At 45.1% G+C, this 24,295-nt stretch overlaps 1 protein-coding gene across 2 annotated transcripts; it reads left to right on the forward strand.

Moving 5' to 3' along the window:
• The first annotated feature begins 1,232 nt into the window (after nucleotides 1–1,232).
• On the forward strand, nucleotides 1,233–19,914 carry BLCAP (BLCAP apoptosis inducing factor). Of its 2 annotated transcripts, none has more exons than XM_073309665.1 (2): nucleotides 1,233–1,363; nucleotides 18,130–19,914. In XM_073309665.1, exon 2 carries the CDS (start codon nucleotides 18,248–18,250, stop codon nucleotides 18,509–18,511), a length of 264 nt encoding a protein of 87 aa, XP_073165766.1. In that variant the 5' UTR covers nucleotides 1,233–1,363; nucleotides 18,130–18,247; the 3' UTR covers nucleotides 18,512–19,914. The 2 variants fall into 2 exon arrangements, with proteins under 2 accessions (XP_073165766.1, XP_073165767.1); XM_073309666.1 differs by lacking the exon at nucleotides 1,233–1,363 and adding an exon at nucleotides 1,370–1,670.
• The last annotated feature ends 4,381 nt before the right edge of the window (nucleotides 19,915–24,295 follow it).

Here is a 24,295-nt window from a genome sequence, read left to right on the forward strand (position 1 = left end):
TGCAGTCATGTTACAATGGAGGCTGCTACACAGAATGAGATATACATGAACAAACAACATTTCCGCTGCAGTACAAAGGCACAGGAAGCCTATAATTCTGGAAACATTAGCAATGTGTTCTCTACCTCTCCCTGCTATGCACATTATATGATGCTTCTCCACCACAGACAGATGACAAACCAGCCACGTGGCTCTCCAGTTGCTACCTAGCTCTGGAGATGGGTCAAAGCCATTAAAACTGAAGTGCAAGGGTGTTTGGTTCTAGTGTTTTCATTTAATCTGCTATGAAGAGAAAGGTATAAGATAGTTATAATGACTTCTAAGCCAGTTTAATGAATTGGGGGGCCTAATTCATGATTTTTGAATATTTGAAATTGGCAACACTGTCTCAGCTGGTGTAAATTGGTGTGCCTTCATTAAAGTCAATTAAGTTATGCCAATTTGCATCAACTGAGAATCCATCCCCATATCTATTATGCAAGCTATGCGAGGATAGTCAATGCTCATGTTTCTGGCTATAAACTATTTTGGATTTTTCCTAGGTACTGCATTGCACGAGTGATATGAATTGTGTGTGTGTGTGTGTGGGGGGGGGGGAATTGTGTATGAGGTTTTCTAAAGCCTGGAGATCCCTGGGGACAGGATATCAAGAGATGCTCCAGCTGAGCTGACCCGATATTAGCCACCAACACCACACGCACGACTGCATGCTCCATTGCAGGGCGTGCACGAGGGCAGCCTGCGGCCTCCAGCTTTCCAAAATCGGATCTTTAATATCCCTAGGGAAATGTGTTTATTAGTTTAAAAAAATGCACCATTGCAACGGTGCTTGAGGAGGGTTGTGCTGTAGTAACCCAGACACGCACAGAGATCTATTCAATTAACACGGCCACTCCAATGCCCCCAGCAGTCTCGCCCCACACCCTCGAGAGAGGCCAGCCTGCCGCAGCTCCCCGCCCCAGAGCAGGCTCCAGCGATCTCTGCAGCGCCCCCCGGGCCCTCGCACGCTGCAATACGCACGAGCCTGGAATCTCCAGGCGGCCCTCAGCTGGGGCTGTCCGTGGCGGTGCCTGATCAAAATACGCCCAGACCATCGACATGGGGCCAGGTTTCCCCAGGGAGCGCTGAGGAGGAGTAAAGGAGTGTGTTAACCACTGCGGGGGGTGGGGGGGAGCCAAGGCCACCGGGGTGAGACGGCGCGGGATAGAGACAGGCAGTAGGAACGGCAGCCCCAGAGGAGACCCCCGACTCGCGGGCAGAGAGCAGCAAGCTGGGGCCTATGCGAGTGACGGGCGCAGGCGCAGAGCAGCGCAGCAGGACGGTTCGGTCCGGGCCGCAGAGAGCGCCATGGCGGAGTACGCAGGTAACGGGGTCGCGAGCGCCTGCCCGGGGGCTTCTGAGGTCTAGGGCCCCAGGGGGCCTCTCCTAGCCCGAGTGCGGCCCCCGGGCCGAGAGGAGGCAGCGCCCCGCCCCCCCCCCGCGGCCCGGAGGAGGCAGGGTCCCCGCTGCAGGCGGGCGGAGGGGGGCCCTGTCCGCCCCTGTGCCTGGCCTCGCCGGGGCTCCGGGCCGGGGTCCCGAGGCGCGGCTCCCGTCACCCGCCCCGCCGTGCTGGCACCGTGGCTCGGCCTCGCAGAGCCGGCGAGAGGGTCTCCCTTTGCTCGAGGGCTGTGGTGAGTTCTGGAGCCCGGACTCCGCGGTGCCTCCTTTGCCGTGGGCTCTCCCGTGATCTGTAACGGGGGGCGGGGCAGATTCCTGTTTTCTGCAACGATCCACTGTGGGGCCACGTTAGAGGCTTTCCCCAGAACGGACGAGTGAAGTGCAAGTGTGGCCCACAGCTTGGCGAGGGGTTGGTCTCTGTGGAGAACACAGCAATGTGCTCCGGCAGATTATCCTTACACAGAGAAGCGCAGCGTGAGGGGCTTGGAATGAGGCCTCTGTTGCCATTTCTCTGCTGATCCATTTGACTGATTTCTCTAGATAGAAATACTTTCCCATCTTTGGATCATCCCTTCATCTAGTTCTTTTCTTATCCCCTTCATGTCCTTAGGGTCTGTAGATCTCCCTTATTCCACTCCTTGGCTTTCTATGGGTTTTTTTTTTTAAAACAAAAAACTACAAATAACTGTGCACACCTCTCTCATAAAAACTAGTCTGGGCTAAATTTGACAGTCACACAGCAGTAGCTCTGTTTCCTGTTTATGTATTACATCCAATTTCTTTGCTATTGCTGGACCATGCTTGTAACTTGGCTGCTCTTTAGGGTGGTAAGGCAGTGTTGGTATGGCCCTCTGCACTGAACAAATATGTAGAAAATTATGTTTTAATGATAACAGACATATAATTCATTTCAGTGGATGATATGTTAATCCTGCTACTGAGGTGCAAGCATAGATGGATGCCATGAAAAATGATTAAATGTGCAGCTGTTTTGATGACTGATTTGATTTGATCTTTCTCCTTAAGATTGTGATAGGGAGACAGTACTGTCACCTGAAGTCCAATGGTGGGTTAATTATTTGTGTGGTAGTTCAGTGTGCTCTCAACATAATTTTTTTTAGTACTGCAATGATTATCTGTAACTTACAGTGGAAAAATTAAAATGCATTTGCTATTTTTTCCATGCTGTCATTCTCTTCTACGTATCTCAGTCTTCTCTCTCTCCTTTCAGAGTCAGGTAGATAAGATTGGCACTTCATGCTAAGAACATAAGAATGGCCATACTGGGTCAGACCAGTGATCCATCTAGCCCAGTATTCTGTCTTCTGATGGTGGCTAGTGCCAGATGCTTCAGAGGGAATGAACAGAACAGGGCAATTTCAAGTGATACATCGCTTGTCATCCAGTCCCAGCTTCTGGCACTTGGGGGTTTAGGGACCCCATGGGATTGTGTCCCTGACCATCTTGGCTAATAGCCATTGATGGACCTATCCTCCATGAACTTCTCTAATTCTTTTTTGAACTCAGTTATGCTTTTGGGCTTCACAACACCCCATGGCAATGAGTTCCACATGTTGATACTGTTGTGTTGTGACATGTTTGTTTTAAACCTGCTGCCTATGTATTTAGTTGGGTGACCCCTAGTTATGTTATGTGAAGGGGTAAATAATACTTCCCTCTTAATTTTCTTCACACCATTCATGTTTTTATAGACTTCTATCATATTCCCCCTCGTCATCTTTTTTCTAGGATGTACAGTCCCAGTCTTTTTAATCTCTCCTCTTATGAAAGCTGTTTCATACTCCTAATAATTTTTTTGCCTTTCTCTGCACCTTTCCCACTTCTGATATATCTTTTTTTTGAAATGGGGTGACTGGAACTGCAGGCAGTATTCAAGATTGGGCATACTTTGGGTTTACATAGTGACATAATTATATTTTCTGTCTCCTTATCTATCCCTTTCCTAATGGTTCCTAACATTCTGTTAGCTTGTTTGACTGCCACTGCATTGTGTGGGCATTTTCAGAGAACTATGCATGATGACTCTAAGATCTTTCTTGAGTGGTAACAGCTAATTTAGATTCCATTATTTTGTATGTATAGTTGGAATTATTTTATCCAGTGTGCATTTATCAGCATTGAATTTCATCTGCCATTTTGTCACCCAGTTTTGTGAGATCCCTTTGTAACTCTTTGCAGTCAGCTTTGGACTTAACTGTCTTGAGTAATTTTGTATCGTTTGCATATCTTGCCGCCTCACTGTTCGTCCCCTGTTCCAGATCACTTATGAATGTGTTGGAACATCACAGATCCTTGGGGGACCCTGCTATTTACCCTTCTCAACTTGTAAAAACTGACAATTTAGTCCTATCTCTTTTTTTTAACCAGTTAGTGATCCATGAAAGAACCTTCCCTCTCATTCCATGACAGCTTAGTTTGCTTAAGAGCCTTTGGGACCTTGTCAACAGCTTTCTGAAAGCCAAAGTACACTGTATCCACTGGAAGAAGAAAAAGAGTACTTGTGGCACCTTAGAGACTAACAAATTTATTTGAGCATAAGCTTTCGTGAGCTACAGCTCACTTCATCGTATTCACTGGATCACCCTTGTGTGCATATTTGTTGACTTCCTCAAAGAATTTTGATAGGTTGCTGGTTTTGGTAATTAAATATTCATGGTAAATAGGACCAATGGCCTGTGATGGGATATTAGATGGGGTGGGATCTGAGTTACCCAGGAAAGAATTTTCTGTAGTATCTGGCTGGTGAATCTTGCCCATATGCTCAGGGTTTAGCTGATCACCATATTTGGGGTCGTGAAGGAATTTTCCTCCAGGGCAGATTGGAAGAGGCCCTGGAGGTTTTTCGCCTTCCTCTGTAGCGTGGGGCACGGGTAACTTGCTGGAGGATTCTCTGCTTCTTGAAGTCTTTAAACCACGATTTGAGGACTTCAATAGCTCAGATATAGGTGAGAGGTTTTTCGCAGGAGTGGTGGGTGAAATTCTGTGGCCTGTGTTGTGCAGGAGGTCAGACTAGATGATCACAATGGTCCCTTCTGACCTAAATCTCTATGAATCTGTGACATGATTTCCTTTTATAAAAGCCATGTTGATTTTTCCCCACCATATTATGTTCATCTGTGTGTCTGATAATTCTATTCTTTACTAGTTTCAACCAGTTTCCCTGGTCCTGAAGTTAGGCTTATGGGCCTGTAATTGCCAGGATCGCCTCTGGAGCCTTTTTAAAAAATTGGTGTTATATTAACTATCCTCCAGTCATCTGGTACAGAGGCTTAAGTCGACCTATGTTAGATTGACTTAACAGCCACTGCAGTAGTTACTGCAGTGGCAGATGTCCATGGTACCCTCCTGTCCGCAGTGCTTGTCCTCACCAGATCACTTCCACCGACTGAAGAGGGGCAGCATATGTGTGTGTGTGTGGGGGCAGGGACAGCTCCACACTGGGAGCCCAGCTGTTCTCCAGGGCTTCTCGCCTCCACCCTCCTAGCCGGGAGCTGGGGGCATTGGGCAGCCACCCAGGGCCTCTCGCCTCCAGCAGGTAGATCCTCACCGGGAGTCCATTTGGTTTCCATGCTCCCGGTGGGGAGCTGGGACCCTGGGGGGCAGCAGGGCTTCTGGCGAGGAGTTGACAGCAGCCTGATTGGGGAGGCCAGGTGTTGAATGACAGCCAACAGCCCATATATAAGGAATGCAATATTGCCCTAACTACACTGACATAAGCCCTATGCCTCTCAGTGTAGTAGGGTACTTACATCAGCCGGAGTAAGGCTGTAATGTAGGCACTGATATAGTTAGGTCGACGTAAGCTGCCTTATGTCGACCTAACTCTGTAGTGTGGACCATGTCTAATTCTTTCAGTAGAATTATTCATAAAAGGTAAAGAAATGTGGGGGTGGAGTTTTATTGCACCTGACAAAACAGAAGTACCTGTAATCCAATGGTTTGAGGCGCTAGTGGCATGTTCTCTTTTTGGAGGGTTATGCTGGTTATGAAAACTACAGTTTCTTCTGTGTATAGATAGTACCAAAACTCTATTCATGCATGTTTTCTTTTTCGTTCTTCCTCACCCACTCAACATGGAGAAGCATAACTTCCTCCTAGCGTTGCTTCTCTCCTAACTAAGCACCTTGGATAATGTGTGTGCCATTGAAATAGCCTATATTTTTGGTGTTGGGGAAGGTAACACTGGGCAGCTCTCTGTATTCTGTGATCTGAAACCTGCATTGAGTATATGCTTTACTCTTTCTCCTGCTTAGTACAGAGTCTGGCCGCATGTCTGTGCAGATGCACAATTAAAATGTTAGGAGTTCGAGAGCTCAGAGAAATGGAGTGTGTGATGGGGGTCGATCCTTGTCTGGAAACTAAACACTTTGAGTCTTGGTGGTAGATATTCCCTCTGGGAGAATGGAGACAGGGACACCTATGGTCAGGATCAGCCAAAGAACACAAGTACTGCCCCCAGAAATCACTCATCTTCCAGGGATTGAAGAATTAAAAAAACAAAACAAAAAAAAATACACTTCCCCCAACAATGCCAAAAAAAGAGGGGGAGGGCTCCTTGTGGAATGCCAGATAAGCCATTCTGCTACTGACTGGGCTAAAACTGAACCTGCTCCCTGAAACTTGTCACTTGTACTTCCCGGGTTCACTTTTAATTTTTTCTTGCAGTGGTTTGGGTGTCAGTGTGTGCATTACTAGGAATTGTAGGCCCCATGTGTTTTGGGTGCTAAACTGTGTATGAGGACCGATTTAAGGACTGTTCTTAAACACGCGCTAGCCTCTATGGCCTGAGACAAAACCTTCTGTTAAAAGAAAAACCAGTGCTACGCAGAGATCTAATTTAGAACATGGTCCTGACAAGGCTTTTATTCCAGCCAAACTGTAGTAAAAAGAAACTGTATTGTAGGTAAGCTGTATAGGAAGGGATCTTATAGTGAGCCCCTGAAGTGACTTGATATAGTGAACACAGGGCAGGGAGTTAGTGACACGATCAGGACTTTGGGCAAGTAACTTAGTCTCATTTTCCCCATCTGTAAAATGGGGAGAATGTGCGCTGTATGAGAATGGATTGATGTTCATAATATGTTTTGAACATGTAAATCTGTATGTAAGTGCTTGATTGTGCAGTTCTGGCATGAATATATGTAAACTTTGCAGAATTAACTTGGGAGATCTCATTTACTCGAGACACCTCGTGCCTCTAAATTCCAGGGAGAGGTTTGGGTTTCTAAAAAGCTGAATAGTTGACCAGCTTCTTGCTGGTACATGAGTGATCTCTTGCTGTAAAGCCTTTCAGCTGTCAGACTGGGTGTCAGCTTGACTACCATGCTGGGAGGGAATGATTCATGAATCACTTAAGTATTGCCTTCTCTCTGGACCAACACCTGCTTAACAGCAACCCTAATGAGGGCTGAATAAGATTACCACTGAGCACTTCCTTGGGTGTTCAGTGGGGATAATCAGAGCTGACTTTCACTAGTTGGGGTAAGTAGAGCCCTAATGTAATTGGGAGTGGCACACTCTCTCTGCAGAAGAGAGGGGATATAAAATGGGTATCCATGGACAAATATATAGGGACTATAGGTTAATGAATACCTTACAACTAAAGTTATGATGAATTAAGCCTTTTCTGCTTTAGACTATCCAGGAATAGATCACAGGCTCCTCAAATGTATTTATTCTAGTAGCTTTTTGAATACTTCATTGCAAATACTTAAAATTCGAGCAGTGCTGGTTACTTGTGGCTGGTTAGATAATTCATAATATTGTTCTTGTTCCTGACTCCCTGAATGTGCAAGTACTTATGCATGTGAATCTTAAAATTGTTCCTGTTAAGTTAGACCTTGGTGGTTTGAGTAACAGAATCATAGAAACGTAGAGTTGGAAAGCACCTCAAGAAGTCAAGTCCATGTCCCTGCGCTGAGGCAGGACCAAGTAAACCTAGACCATCTCTGATAGGTGTTTGTATAACATGCGCTGCCCTCCTCACTGTACTCCATATCTGACAGAAGCATGGAGCTTGCACAACTCTGCACTATTGTTAAGTGTTGCACATGATTCTCTGGTATTTGCAGAGCTGTAAGAATAATCGAATCAGCGGGGAACATGAGAGTTTCTTGGAGGATAGGCTGCTGTGGGATGTAGTGAGAACCAGTTCAAAGTTACTGGTGCCATTTACAGAGCAGCTGAAGATGGTGGAGTGCTATTTCTAGGTCTGAGAAACAAGCACTGACTGGTGGGATCGCATCGTAATGCAGGCTTGGGGTGACGAGCAGTGGCTGCAGAACTTTCAGATGTGCAAGGCCGCATTCCTGGATCTGTATACCAAGCTCGTCCCAGCTCTGCAGCGTAGGGCACTGAAATGAGAGCTGCACTGACAGAGAAGAAGCAAGTGGTGATCGCACTGTGGAAATTTGCACTGCCAGATTGCTTCTGGTAGCAATGAGAAATCATTTTGGAGTTGAAAAATCCACTGTCGGGGCCATTGTCCTGAAAGTGTTCAGGGCCATTAATAATCACTTGCTACATGGGACTGTGACTTGTGGCAATGTGCAGAACACAGTGGATGCATTTGCAGCATTGTGGTGACAGACGGTGCACACATCCCTATTTTGGCACCAGACCACTTTGCCACAGAGTACATAACAGTGCTCCCTTCCTACGGTTATGCAAGCATTGGTGGATCACAAGGAATGCTTCACCGACATCAGTGTTGGCTGGTTAGAGAAGGTGCATGACATTCACATCTTTAAGAGCACAGGACTGTTCAGAAAGCTACAAGGAAGGACTTTCTTTCCCAACTAGCAGATTACCATAGGTGATGATGAAATGCCAGTAGTGATCCTAGTAGACTCAGCTTATCCCTTGTTCCCTGGCTCATGAAGCCATACACCAGCCACCTTGAGAACACCAAGGAAAGATGTAACTACTGGTTCAGCAGGTGCAGAATGACAGTTGAATGCGCTTTGGTAGATTGAAGGGATGTTGGTATTTACTCTCAAGATTGGATTTCAGTGAGAAAAATATCCCAGTGGTTATAGCCAGGGCCCTATCAAATTCTTGGCCATGAAAAACATGTTACAGACCGTGAAATCTAGTTTCCCCTCCTGAAATCTGGTCTTTTGTGTGCTTTTACCCTATACTACACAGATTTCACGGTGGAGACCAGCATTTCTCAAATTGGGGGTTCTGACCTAAAAGGGAATTGCAGGGGGGTGTCACAAGGTTATTTTAGTGGGGTCACGGTATTGCCACCCTTACTTTTGTGCTGCCTTCAGAGCTGGGCAACCGGAGAGCGGTGGCCGTTGGCCAGGCGCCCAGCTCTGAAGGCAGTGCCCTGCCAGCAGCAGCGCAGAAGTAAGGGTGGCAATGCCATATCATGCCATCCTTACTTCTGTGGTGCTGCTGGCAGCAGTTCTGCCTTCAGAGTTGAGCTCCTGGCCTGCAACTGGCGCTCTCCAGCTGCCCACCTCTGAAGGCAGCAGCACTCCCAGTAGCAGCACAGAAGTAAGGGTAGCAGTATTGCAGATCCCTCCCTACAATAACCTTGGGACCCCCCCCCAACTCCTTTTTGGGTCAGGACCCCTACAATTACACCTCCTTGAAATTTCAGATTTAAATAGGTGAAATCATGAAATTTACAGTTTTTAAAATCCTATGACTATGAAATTGATCAAAATGGACAGTGAATTTGGTAGGTCCCAGTTAGAGCTGCCTGGTGTCCTGGATAATGTGTGTGAAGCAAAGGGGGAAAAGTTGCTGCTGGGGCAAAGGGTCGAGATGGAGTAGCTATCTGCAGTGTTTGAGCAGCCAGATACAAGGAACTTATACGGCTCAGGGAGGCTTTGAAAGAGCATTTAAGCAGCAAGCCACAGTAATGAGTTGTGGTGTACTGTGCTCTACCTGGCCCTGCTGTTTTGGGGCCTGTTAAGAATTGTGTGGCACTTGGTGTACATCTGTGAATATACCACTGTCAGTGCACCTATTATATCAAATGCTATACATTTGATATTACACTGTTTGCCACTGATCCTATGAGTTGTTACACTGTACAGTAACAAGTGGGTGATTTCAGAACTGCTTGGCACTCTGCAGCATATATTTGTGAACTAATAAAAATGAATTATTTTCCAAATAATAGAATTTTATTCAGTAATAGAACCAGTGCAAAGAAAAGTCTGTGGAATTTAAAAGCAAATACATTAAAAACTTATGTTCTGTTCCATTAATTTATTAACAATGTGAAAGAACATTCATGGCCATTTTATATCCACATACAGCAACTGTGGCATTCACAGATCAGTGTATGTAAAGCGTTGGTTGTCCTTTAATGTCACCCAGGTGGAATGTTGGGTAGGGAAGAGGCCCCTGAAAACACCTGGTATGTAGGGGTGTGTGCGTGCACATTGCAATTAGGTTCTCCATGGCCTGCAAAGCAGGTGAGCCCAGGATTGTTGAACCTGTAGGTCCACAAGAGTCTGCAGCATCTGTTTGCTGCCAGTGAAGCCCCATTATGTCCTGGTACATATCCCTCTCCTTTTCGTACTGGGACCCCTGGGCCTTTCTCTTGTCCACTCTTTTTCCTTCTCTGGGGTATCTGCAACGTTCACCTTCCAAACTCTTTGCTCATGGTGTGACACAGCTTGGAGACTCTCCCTGAACATATCTTCTTTTTCCTCCATATTTGGCTTAGATGTTCAATGGGTGTGTAGGGGGAAACCCTCAAGGCTGCAATGGCAAAAGCTGCAGATAAAACACAGAGCTATAGTTCCAATGGAAAATGAAAGCTAAGATTCAGAACTCTTTCCTTGTTCCCGCGATGTTTTAAACAAGACAGGTATATTGACACTTCTGCTTTGGAGTGCTTGGGCAAGCCACTGCTCTCAGGACCAGCCATGGTGAGTATGGCTCTCCAGTGGTGAGGAAAACAAGGAGGCAAATGCTTGGTTGTATGAAACTAAGAGTATAGGGTATTGGTACTGAATACTAGCACCACATTCCGCAGGCAGTGATGATTTTAGCTGATATTTCACTCCTGAAAGTAACAAAGGCACAGAAAGCACAAGTGCTGGTGGTGTCCCAAAGTTGCCCAGGCCTGTATGCTGCTAGTCTGTGTGCTGCAATGGTGCCTGCTGAGGTTAGCACTGACTAGTGTGGGAGAAGTGTCCTATGGTAGAGGAAGAAATAAGGCTGCCATCCTAGAAATGTTTGGGAGAGGATTGCAGAGTACCTCTGTCATAAATATAAAGGGAAGGGTAACCACCTTTCTGTATACAGTGCTATAAAATCCCTCCTGGCCAGAGGCAAGACCCTTTCACCTGTAAAGGGTTAAGAAGTTAAGGTACCCTCACTGGCACCTGACCCAAAATGACCAATGAGGGGACAAGATACTTTCAAATCTGGAGTGGGGGTGGGCGGGGATGGGAAACAAAGGGTTCTGTCTGTGTGATGCTTTTGTTGGGAACAGATCAGAAATGCAAGCCTTCCAACTCCTGTTAAATTAGTAAGTAATCTAGCTAGAAAATGCGTTAGATTTCCTTTTGTTTAATGGCTGGTAAAATAAGCTGTGCTGGAGGGAATGTATATTCCTGTTTTTGTGACTTTTTGTAACTTAAGGTTTTGCCTAAAGGGATTCTCTGTGTTTTGAATCTGATTACCCTGTAAGGTATTTACTGTCCTGATTTTACAGAGGTGATTCTTTTACCTTTTTTTTAATTAAAATTCTTCTTTTAAGAACCTGATTGATTTTTCATTGTTCTTAAGATCCAAGGGTTTGGGTCTGTGTTCACCTGTACCAATTGGTGAGGATTCTTATCAAGCCTTCCCCAGGAAAGGTGGTGTAGGGCTTGGGGGCATATTTTGGGGGAAGACGTCTCCAAGTGGGCTCTTTCTCTGTTCTTTGTTTAAAACTCTTGATGGTGGCAGCGTACTGTTCAAGGACAAGGCAAAGTTTGTACCTTGAGGAAGTTTTTAACCTAAGCTGGTAAGAATAATCTTATGGGGTCTTTCATGCAGGTCCCCACATCTGTACCCCAGAGTTCAGAGTGGGGAAGGAACCTTGACAACCTCCATGGAAGTTTCATCAAGATCTCTCAGGAGGATTCAAGGGACATCTCTGTACATAGAGAAAATGCTCTGCATAGCGCCCCCCCCTTATCTAACTTTACAGGGGAATGAAAAACAAATAACAGCGCTACCTCTTTGTTGTACCACTACCTCTTCTAGTACTAGTAAATTAATGAAAAGTCAATGGCTGTGTCCTGTTAAGTTGGGGGTGTCATCACTGTAATGTACACACTTACACAGTGTTCCTTTCCCTGCATCAGGCTCGCCCGTTCTCGACTGACTGGAGTGCGGTGGAGTCTCAAACAGGTCCTATCTTGTGGCATAGCAGGACCCCCATGTTGCATGTCCCCCATCATCTTTATTGCTCATGCCAGGGCCTCATGGCTTGGGCTCCCTGAAAGTATCTGTGGTGGTGTGCCGGGTGATGGTGGGATCTCTGCCAAATATGGCTTGTAGCTCTTTGTAAAAATGACAGGTCTGCGGCTCAGCACCGGATTGACTGTTGACCTCCCTAGCCTTCTGATATGCCTGATTGTAGTTCCTTCCCTTTCACGTGGCACTGTTGCTGGTCCCTGTTGTACCCCATCTCCTGAGCAATCTGCTCGTAGATGTCCATGTTTCTACGGTTGGTCCATAGCCGTGCTTGCAAAGCTGCTTCTCTCCACAGGCCCAGGAGATCCAATATCTCCTGTTTACTCCAAGCGGAAGTGCGCCTGGAGCACATAGCCAGCCTGATCAGCTGAGGAGTTTTATGCAACAATGGAGAGCTGCTGGGTGTGCCTGCCAACTGGAACAATCAAGAAAAGGCACTTCAGAAATTCACAGGGCTTTAAAGGGGAAGGGGGGACCTTCTGGTCTCCATGACTTGTGGGCAGTGGAGTTCACAATTGTGACCAGAGCAGTCAGTGTCAGTCATTGTGGGACAGCTGCTGAAGGACTGTTAGGGTCAAGCTAAGTAAAGCAGTGTTTATACTCACACTGTGTGGACCTCAGTACACTGACCATGGCTCAGCGCCCCTTATGGAGTTGGTGTTACTATGTTACTATAACAAGATGCTTACATGGGTAGGAGACAAATTTTAAGTGTAGACACATGTGCAGCTAGGTTGATGCAAGGTGGCTTATGTTGACCTAACTTTGTAGTGTAGACCAGGCCTCAATCTTGTTTGTTGCAAATTAAGCCCATTACTACTTGTCCTACCTCAAGTGGATATGGAGAACACCCTTTTATAACAACCCTTAATGTATTTGAAGATTATCAGGTGCTCTCTTAGCTTTCTTTTCTCAAGACTAAACATGCCCAGTTTTTTCAACCTTTTCTTATAGGTCAGATTTTTCTGGACCTTTCATAATTTTTGTTGCTCTCCTCTGGACTCACCAATTTGTCCTCTTTCCTAAAGTGTGGCGCCCATAATTGGACACAGTACTCAGCTGAGGCTCAACCATGCTGAGAAGAGAGGAACAATTACCTCCTGTGTTTTCCACATGACACTCCTGTTAGTGGACCCCAGAATTTTAGCTTTTTTTCTCAGCTTCATCACGTTCATATTCAGTTTGTGGTCTACTATAACCCCCAGATCTTTTTCAGCAGTACACTTAGCCTGTTGTTCCCATTTTGTAGTTGTGCGTTCGATCTTTTTTCTTCCTAAGTGTAGGACTGTACACTTGTCATTATTGAATTTAATTTAGTTGATTTCAGACCAATTCTCCAATTTGCCAACATCATTCTTCAAAATACTTGCAACTCCTCCCATCTTGGTATCATCAAATTTGATAAGTGTACTCTCTGCTCAATCATCCATGTCATTAATGAAATAGAGTGATACTGGACCTGGGACATACCCCGTGGGTCGCCACTAGATACATCCCCCAAATTTGACAGAGAACCATTGATAACTACTCTTTGAGTACGGTTTTTCAGCTAGTTATGATTCCCCTTATAGTTATTTCATCTAGACCACATTTCCCCTGTTTGCTTGTGAGACTGTCATGTATGACTGTCAAAACCCTTACAAAAATCAAGATATATCACATCTACTGCTTCTCCCAATCCACCAGGCCAGTAACCTTGTCAAAGAAGGCAGTTAGATTAATTTGGGAATAATTTGTTCTTGACAAATCCATGCTGGCTATTCCCATAACCCCATTATCCTCTTGGTGCTTAAATGTTGTTCATGGGAGCAAGTAGAAAGAATGTGAGCATGATTGGCGTGGATTCACTAATGAGCATGAGCGACTGTGGAAAACCATTTGTATTTGCTTAGCTCTGATGTGTTGGGTGGCTCAGACCCTGAGGGTATTGCAGGAACTCTAGGGTAGGAGACTCGAACGCGCTGCCTGGAGATCATAGAAAGGAACAGTGAATTGTTGAGTGCAGTGAGAATGTCAAGGCAGTTTTTTGTGCGCCTCTGACTCGGTTGTAAAGTTAAACTTAGTTATCCTAACAGCTGTGAAGGTTTCAGAGGAGTCACTGTTCCTGGAATGACTAACAAGACTGGCTGACAAGCCAGATGAGAGTGACTGTAAGGATTGCAATCTGTAAAGATGACAGTGCACCATCTTAGCCAAGGAGTCAATGAAAGATGAGTCAGAGGTGAATGAGATCAGCAGGTCTGGAAGAAGCAGAATGCCATTGTGAGAAGGGGAAGCACAGACAATGAAATGTTGGTGTATGGCAGTTAATAACTTGCTGTCAGTACCTGGCAATCTACTCCTCTTGGTCAAGAGCAGATAACTGTAGTTTCCTTGAGGAAAAAGAGAAAATCGGGTGGGGATTTGGTGTGCTTGCTGTGTCCCTGCCTCAGACTATTGCTTAAGAGTCTAGGCAGAGTTGGACACTTCTAAAATACTCTTGTAACTAGATAAGAAATTGTGTGTCAAAGATCACAAGAAAATAAGTATTTCACCTTTTAGTAAAAGAAAGGTGATATGGCTAAGATGACCGAAGTCCCCATGGGACACTCTCATAGCTGCATCGGACTTGGGTGGGTGGGGAAAAAGGTGGAAAAGACTACTTGTTACTATTAACAGCTGATCCACCAGCCAGGGAAGGTGGAATCCATGCCCAAGACTAATGCATAGTTCTAATTCCTTTGGTCAGAGCTCTTTTATGTTTTGAATCTTGGTGTCTCAATAAAGCAACCCAATATAGTCTCACTACCCCTCAGGGTCGTATGTTAGCATTTATCTCTAGGACTTCACAGCCCTACCCAGCTGAGGTTTCTCTCCAGCCAGCTCCTGCTCCCTGTAGGTGTCTTGTCATGCTTTCCACTTGACAGGTACAGAGACCGCCCCCTTCCTCTGGCTGCTTCTCTGCCTGAGAGAGAGAAGCCTTATGAGATTGCCTTTAGGCACATAACTAGGAGCAAACACGTGACCTACAACTACAGCTCTCAGCCTTAAAGGGCACAACGGCTGTACCATGTGCTTCATTACACTGCAGTCCATTGGCGGAAATAGTGATGTTTGCGTATACTTTATATAACGGTTAAGCTTGTAACGTGCTTTGGGGGGTACATGAGGACAAAAATTGCTATATAAGTAGCAATAAGATTCATGTTGTGCATATGATATGGAGCAGTTTAGAAGGATTCAGGGAGAGCTGCAGAGCACTGACTTGCCACAATGGTTTTACTGCCTGCTATCGTACCATATGTTTGCATGGATAGGAATGAAAAGTGAGTGTCTGAGCAGGGAGAAGAGCAGTGACTTAGCTGCTCCACTCCCTGTGAGCTGTGCTACCGGCTCACTTCTGTGAACACTTACCCTGGGGAGGAGCTAACTAATACTTAGCTTCTATAATGACGTTCATCTGAGGATCTCAACAGGCTTGACAAAGGTTAACAGCCCTTCTGCACCTCTGTCATATAGGTAAGTATTATCTTATTAACTAACTATGGCCCATGGACACAGCTGGAAGCAGGAATAAAAACTTGGGAGTCAGATTTCTATTTCTTGGCTCTAACCACTAGAAAATACTGACATGTAAAACAAACAACTTAGTAATTGCGAGGCCTGAAAATAAGCTCATTAGTTTTACTGATAAAATAACCCCCACCTCCCTGCTCTCTGCTGGACAGTACTCTCTCTCCTCTCCACCACACCCTCCCAGGATCAGCACCCCATGCTTTCTCCAGGAATAATCTAAAACGCTGATGATGTGCTGTCTGCTGGGATGGAGATGAATGGGCTGCCTCCTCTTTCATCACTATTAAAATGCACCCTCCCGCTGGTGGCCTGGGGAGAATGTTGCGTATGAGTCTGGAATCTGTTCCCAGCTGTTGCTGGAGGAGCAGGTACCCAGACATGGCTGGGAACGTCTTAATCTTCATTATGACCTCACTCTCTTTTGGCAGGAAACCATGTTCTTTGTGGGCGTGTTTTGGCTTTTTCATGCAGCCCCATCTTCCCTCCTCATCCCCGCTCCCCTAGCCAGGAAATCCCATCCTTCTCTTCTAGTTTTAGCCAAGGGAATGTGTTTATCTTGTTTATCTTCTCAGCTTCTTTGTCCCACTAGTCCCCCTACAACTACAGTTTCTATTCCTGCCTGGCTCGGCTCAGCCCTTCTTCCCTCTGACACAAAGAGAGAACCATGCAGCTTAGTGTTTGAAGGAAGAAGGATCTTTAGGACAAGCCGTTATAAACCAAGAACGTGTTTACTCTGCATGATCATTAGAACCCCTTGCAATTCTCTAAGAGGAGGGGCTTGTCCTGTTGTCCTTGGTCACATGTTTCCTTTGCCCTTTTGTGCCTTGGCTGCCTGCCATCCCCTTCAGCTGTGCTGTATAAATGTAGTTATGAAGCACTGTGGGATGAAAGGTGCTGTATAAATACTCTCATTAGCCCTGTGGAGAGATCTGCTGCCTGTGCCTTCCTTTTTCCCTTTACCAGCACTGCACCTTGTGTGTATTGTTTCAGCAAGATACTGACAAGGAGTCAGAACCAGGACGAGTACTCTAATCCTACCATTGACTTGCTATGTGGTCTTGGGTAAGTCTCAAAATCCTCTTTCTCTATCCATTTCCCCTATCAGTAAACTGAAAATATATCCTCCTTTCTAAAGTACTTTGAGATCCTTGGATGACAAATTCTATCTAGAGCTATGTATTCTAGCTTGAGCTGCTTAGATTGCTCACTGGGGTTGCTGCTGATCTGTTGAAGGGAGGAGTGCAACTTAGTATTCTGGTTGGCCACCCTCTCCATTCAGATGCCTTCTCAAAACATGCTGCTTTCACATGGTTTTATTATGATAATCCAAGGAAGGCAATCCTATATTTATGTATAAACACTGTCATTTTGAGATTGTCCCATATCTGATCCATCAGTGTATTTTGTCTGATCTGAATGTGTGTGTCTGGCTTAGACTGTCTCTGCCTGAAGGATTTACAGTCTTTCTCATTGTAGTATAGTGTGCATGCTGTCATCATTCAGAGTTTAGCTACACATGGCTTGAATTTCATGTTGCATGATTGGGATCTCTGCTGTCAGAATGCTGCATTAGAAGATGCATACTACGTTTGGGGTTGGGGGACTTTTTAATGGACCCATGTGTGTGGAGAGGAGATGGTACATGGATGGGCTCAAGATGAGTGTTTCAGCAATGTGTCCAAATGCCACAAAGGCATCTTTCTCTGACCTCCACCCCAGCTTTCGCTTTTCTAAGATCTTAAGAAGTTGCTGAGAGAAACTGAGTTTCACTGTTGCTTTTTACCTCCTCCCCAAGGGCTTTCTTTGCAGTACCTGAATCTGTGTGAAATTGACTCTGGGTTTGCAGCTGCTGAGCAAAGGAATGACGAGCAGGACTGCAGAGCAGACTTGATAGAATTCTCGCACTTTAGGTGCAGACAGGAAAGCAAGAAGCAACCTGGCAAAGGAGAGATTCCCATGATCCCATCCTCAGTTCAGATGTGAAGCTCTTTTCAATCATCACAGTCCCTCTCACATGCCGTCAGCCTTATGCTGAACCACTTTTCCAGAAGTGCCTATTAGACAGATGTGATTTCCCCTTGGGAAGCAAAATTAGATTCTGTTCCTTGTCTTCCATTACTTCCCACACAACCCCTGTGCGGTGATCTTTGTAAAGTGTACTTGCTGACACCACCTTCCAAATCTCTTTGGACAGTTTCAGCTGAGCATACACATTAGTAGGAAAACCAACTGCTCTAGTCTTTCCCCATGGAATCCTTTGCTTTCCCTCTAGCCTCCCACACTGCACGAAGGGACTGGGTTTTTTTACGACTTTGTTAGAATTTGAGCCAGTGACACAGATAACAGCTGGCCTTTGGGAAAGAGAAGCATTGACCAGGAAGTTAGTCCAAATCCATCTCCTTGTCGATGCAGGCTTGCCTCCCTATTGTACATTTTTTTAATGTTTTATCTAATGTTATGTACTAGTTGGTGGTGTTTCCATATTTCCCCGGGAGACTGTAGTGCAGCCTGAGATCTCAGTGTGAGGAACTCCTAATACTAAACCATGTTAAAACAATGCCATGATTGTCAGTGTACAGTAGATCGGGAGCAAATAAGTGACTCGGTGTATAAGGAGAATTGGTGTTGGCCTCTCTAGCACATTACTCTAATCCCAACTATTTTTCTTTTTTCTTTTTAAAGCTTTATCTTCACGTTACAGAACAGTGTTGGGAATCCTGCTCACCTGAGGAGCTGCAGGAAAAAGTTCTAGGAGTGCTTCTGATTGCTGCTATCCCTAGGTCCCTGCCTGCCAGCCGCTATGTACTGTCTTCAGTGGTTACTGCCTGTCCTCCTCATTCCTAAGCCCCTCAACCCGGCTTTATGGTTCAGTCACTCAATGTTCATGGGCTTCTATCTGCTGAGTTTCCTCCTGGAGCGGAAGCCATGCACAATCTGTGCCTTGGTCTTCCTGGCAGCCTTGTTTCTAATCTGCTACAGCTGCTGGGGGAACTGCTTCTTGTATCACTGCAGTGGCTCCCAGCTGCCTGAGTCTGCTCATGATCCCAGTATAGTTGGTACCTAAAAGTTCCTCCAGCTTGCTGCCAGCTCTGGTTTTGCTTTTAAAGAGGGGAGTGGGGGTTTGGGGGGAGGGCGGGCTTGCTAGGCATGTGACTGGACTACAAGCAGCCTGTTTTCTATAACGTGTGTGGACTACTGCGGCAAATTCCTGACCAGCCCTCCCACTTTGCATATGATATTTGATGTCAGTTGTTTACTGTATGAATTCTGGCACTGCTACCTGCTTTTAGAAGCAGAAGAGTTTTATGTTTTCCCTTCCCTTATTTCTGGGAATGTACACTGGCCCTCCCCTCTGAGAAGTGGTAGAAGAAGGACCTGCCCAGCTGTTGCGTGGTGGTCATCTGTGTTCGTCTCTCAATTGTCTGTATAAGGCCACAGCTGTCTCTGTGGGAGCCTTGGCCCACCAATTCTGCTGAAGCAGTTAGAAGAGTTTCCATGTTGCTGTTTGCGGGGAAGCTAGTTGTCTTTGCACTGCTGTTCAAGGGGACTTGCAACAGCTAACAGATGCCCTTAGCTGAAAGCTGCTGGAGCCAGAGACTGCGGAGTCATCTCCTCCTGCTCATCATGCCAAATTGAAAACTGTGCACAGCGCCAAGTGTTTTCTGAACTACTTGCATTCTCCCAGGTCATAACTGAAAAAACTTTGAGTTGTCATGATGCTGCTTTTAAAGCGCTTCTCACAGGCATCAAAGCCTGCCTCTCTCTGCTGGATTTCCAGTTTGAGGTCTTGACTCTTTGGATACAAAGCATGCTCTGCTGTGGTGTTTGGGGTTATTTTAATTTCACTGTTAGTTTAAAACTGTCAGCATTCCTAGCTGAAATGATGAGGAGAGAACAGGGAGGGAGGATTCAAAGTTTTTTAGTAAGCATGATGTGGGGTGGTTCAAAATAGCAAATGGTTGTATCCATTTAACTGACAGTGTTTGCAGGCCGGGGCTGTCTGTGCATTTTCTTTTGTCCTAAGCAAACCAGCCACTGGGAATGTGCAATGGAGGGAGGGAGCAATAAATGGATAGTGAGCAGTCCTGGGATCTCTGTTCTCTCCTGGCAGGCTGGTTTTGGGGAGCCTAAGGGAGGTTTCCCTAGTGGCACTTGCTGTACTGCTTTCTTTCCTGCTCATCTGTTCCAATGCATAGCAGAAGCTCCCAGAGGGAATGGTGTTCCTTGCTGTGGCAAATGTTTGCTTGTGAGAAACTTAACCAGTTCTTGAAATACACTGGGTCTATAAACTTTCAAAGTTATGTTCCTGTCTCCACACAAGCATCTACTGGAGAACAGCAGAAATGGTTGCTGTTCTCTCACAGGACGTTAGAACTAAAACCAGCTGTGAAACTTCCAGACCATTGTATTGTTTGTTCACTGCACAGCTGTTAATGTTCAATAAAGCTTTATAAACTTTGGTCTATGGACTTGTGCCAGTTGTGATTCATTCACTACCCCTGGACTAAGGCATCTGAATGAGTAATGTTTTCTGACCTTTTCTGCCCCACTCCACATTCTGTTCGCAAAACCTCCAAAAAAGTGGTTCAGGAGTCTACGCCAAGGTTTGTCGTATGACACACAGCTCCCCAAACACTGGTGCTTTCCATTGATTGATGTTGATTCAGGTTGTAGGGTTTAAACTGTTTTACACGTGGCTTTGGGACCTCATCCAAGTTGCAGCCCTGAACTCTGTGTGCGTATGTTTGCTTTGACCTGCCCTTAGAGCTTGAAATCTAATATTCAGGGTATGGGCACATTAGCAAAAGTGAGACCTGTAATTCATGACATGCAGCACCACTGGTGGAAGTTGTAGTGAAGAGAGGTCTCTGGTACCTTCACTTGAAGAGTTTGATGACAAGTGGAGGCAATGCCTGAAACTGCCATCCCCGAGTACTTTCTGCATCATAGCGTCCATAGCTGTTACCGCCCCTGGAGCTGTGCTGGGGGTGAAGTGATAAGGGCCAATGTAGACTCAAGGTCAGTCAGCACTGTGGAGGCAACACAGCTTCCAGCAAGAGGGGTCAAAAAGTGTGGTGAGTGAGTGTGTTGGCACTCTCTCTTTAAAATATGATTCATTCCCCCACCAGGCTTGTCCAAAGGTACAGTGTGGGGCTTTGAGTTATAGAGGTCTGGAGTCATAGTGTGGTAGTGTAGACTAGCCCTACATCAGTGCAGCTGCAGCACATCTGGTGAAGATACACTCTCCCCTTGGCATAGTTACTCCACCTCCATGAGAGGCAGAAACTATGGTGTCGGGCCAACATAGTTATGATGCTCTCCCATCAACAGTGTGGTGGAGACACTGCTTTAAGTCTGTATAACTTACATCGCTCGGGGGGGGAAGAGGTGGCTTTTTAAAACCCAGAGCCAGGTAAGTTACATCTACTTAAGTGGTAGTGTAGACAGGCCCATAGCAAAAGCTGAAATGAAACTAACTTTCAAAACTTCAGTCTCTTCAAAAATGTAAAGGGAATGACATGAGTGAAATATACCTGGCCTCAGACATTCTGAAATTAATTGCAAAGCACTGAGATCCCTTCCTTTTCACCGGTTTAAAAGAGTCCATAGAAATTATACTTGCCCAACTTACTTAAAAAAAAAAAAAATCTCAAAAGCAAGAGTGAGAACACTTCAGCAGTGAGTGCCTGAGTAAGGAGAGTTGTCTTCCAACTAAAAGTCCACAAGCATGGCAGGGAGATCTTAAAGTTGGTCATACAGCAGAGAGTAATGGACTTTGAGACAGGAGCCATGATGGCTCAGGGGATAAGGTAGAATAGTAGAGATGCTCTCAACAATGTGTTTGTTTCAGTTCAGGTCAGTAGACTTATGAGCTGAGAGAAGTTCTGTGAGCTGTATGACATGAGCTGTTGGTTCTTACCCAGGTTGCAAAAGGAAAAGTGTCCGTATCTCACATCCTTCACATTTGATACTGTTGTTGACAGCAGTCTCATCAAATAGGACAGGGAGACTGAAGTACTTTTGCTTCCTAAAGTGTGATCCCTTCCAGTTGAAAATCAAGGTATGTTGGCAAAGCACCAAGAAGGATTTTTCAAAATTGCTCACCTGTACCTGTCCGGTTACCAGAGGATTGCAGTTCTTGGAACCACCAGTCTGACTCCTTTATAGTAATAACTTCACCTACATGAAGCTAAGCTGCAAGGCTGCAGCATGATTATGCCAGCACTACCAATTTAAAGTATCCTCCTGACTAACACAAGGTACCGGGGCCCCTTCTCATTGGTGAGGTAAAAGAACCCTGCCACCATCACCTGTTCCATATGCAGATACTCCAAGGGGGCATAGTGCATCTGTCCTCTGATTGCAGGACTGCGCTGTTGCATTCTCCTGCCATAATCTTATGCTAGCTCACTTATATCTAACTGGCCAAATGAAGACATAACACTGTTGCCCCGGGAGTTGTGTTCTGCTTAGTGAGTAAATCTTGATAGGAAACAGGCCTAGTACTAGTGAAATGCCTGCCGTTAGGCAGTTATGATGTGAAGTGAATGAAAACCAATGCTTTTGCTCTGGAAATAATAATTCTAGCTGTGATTGCATTAGACCATGTAACTTTTTAAAAAAAAATACTTGGATGGTCTTTGCTAACTATGGCCAGTTTCACTCTGGGACTTACTTAAATATTTGTAACGTTAAAGCCTTCTCTTGCACTCGAACATGCACAATCTTAAGGGCACACAGGATTTGGCCATTGTTTTGCCATAGCTCACTGCACAGCTGGTTCACAATAGTTCCTTCATACAATTTTGAATACAATAGCAGGTGAGACAGCTGTGAATTTCTTCATTCTAAGACTAGATCAGACTTGAATCAAATATTTAAAAATGAGGTTCTGACCATGCAGCACTATAGATCTGTGTGTGCATGAGTTGGGGTGATGCTAAAATTATACTTTGAGTCCCAACCCAAAGCTGTTTACAGTTATATATTCCTCCCTCAGGTACTTACAGGGTCCCCATTACCATAGTATCTCAGTCCTTTACAGTCTGTAGCGTACTTAGCCTCACCACATCCCTGTGAGGGTGTAGGGAAGTATTATCCTTTTTTACAGATGGGACACCAAAGCACTAAGGCCCAGATCCTCAAAGATATTTAAATACCTAAATATCTGAGGATTTGGGCCTAAGTCAAGGTCACCTAGAAAATCTATAGCACAGCAGAGAATTAAACCGGTGTCTTCAGAGTCCCATGCCCTAACCACTAGTCAGACCCTCTTTCCTCACTGTAGACCACCACCAAAGTCCAGCCCTGGGTGGAAGGTCTACCAACCAGCCCGCCACACTGTATAGAACAGTGAGGCTTGAGATATGGAGGATACCAACTCAAACCCCTAAACCATAGGGTCTTTCCTTTCTATACACAGCTGACCAGATCTGTGTAAGGGTTCTTCTGAATCCAGTAGCACTGATCTAATTTAAGATGCCTATAAGAAACCATTTTATTCAGAGGGACAAGCTATTTTCCATATTCTCTTAAGAACTCCTTAGCTGCCAGTGAATGCCATATGCCAGGGAGAGCTGAAATGATAGTGAAATGATAGACAAGGTAAGTCTCCCTCTGTCTCTCTGCCATATACTTGTATATATTGTCCATGTACACATGCATGCACATGCTCTCCCCGCAAAAAAAACCCAAAAACCCACTAGGCTAGCCCTGGAGACATGGATTGAGAGTTTATGGTTATAGTACCATTCTAACATTGCAGTACACAACTGGGCCACTGTGTGGCAAACATTTTCTTTAATATTTGTATTTTGGATTATTATCCTTGTAGCCTTTAATTTTAATGTAAAGTTAATTTAATAATGTATTAAAACACTGTGGGTTTGGCTGTGGTTGCTACGGTTTCAAGGTCAGAATGAAAGTCATATTAGCTACTTGCTTCAGATTTAGAGTCCCTGGGATCACAAAGACCAAGGATAGTGACCACACACAGATTTCACAAGTACAAAGTCTAGTCTGTTTTACAAGTTTATTAAATCTTCAATTAAAGTTATGATTACCCAAGCATAGAGAAAAGGAGTACTTGTGGCACCTTAGAGACTAACCAGTGAAGTGAGCTGTAGCTCACGAAAGCTTATGCTCAAATAAATTGGTTAGTCTCTAAGGTGCCACAAGTCCTCCTTTTCTTTTTCCAAGCATAGAGGAATTCTATGAAAACCTATGCACAAGTTACAAATCTAGTCATACTCACATCCTTAAGGATGTTCTAAGGTCTGATGGCTGCCTTGCCAATTGATCATCAGGAGGGGAATGGGTCCTGCTGAAGTTTTCCCATAGGGAACTCCATTTTCCCCTTCTGGGTACCCTCTTTTTCTAATGTGATTCTGAATATACCTCATTAGCATTTATGCATACAGTGCACTCTGCAGTTAGGGCATGTGTAGAAAAATGTGACTATGGATATCTTGTAAGCAAAAAATTACTCTTTAATTTTCATAATACCACGACAACTTGCACTATGACCTTGTGCAAGTCTGTGCCCCAATTCGCCACTATCTGTAAAACAGGGATAATTTATCTTACAGGAGCCTTGTCTGGCTTATTTCACCCCTTGGACACCATCTGGAGTTCCATGGATGGAAGGAGCTATAGCAGAGCAAGTGGTTTAGGACTTGCAATGTAAGGGTATGTCTACACTACGAAATTAGGTCGAATTTATAGAAGTCGGTTTTTTAGAAATCGTTTTTATATATTCGGGTGTGTGTGTCCCCACAGAAAATGCTCTAAGTGCATTTAGTGCATTAACTCGGCGGAGTGCTTCCACAGTACCGAGGCTAGAGTCGAC

The sequence above is a fragment of the Lepidochelys kempii genome, chromosome 13, assembly GCF_965140265.1.
Source record: "Lepidochelys kempii isolate rLepKem1 chromosome 13, rLepKem1.hap2, whole genome shotgun sequence".
Classification (NCBI taxonomy): domain Eukaryota; kingdom Metazoa; phylum Chordata; order Testudines; family Cheloniidae; genus Lepidochelys; species Lepidochelys kempii.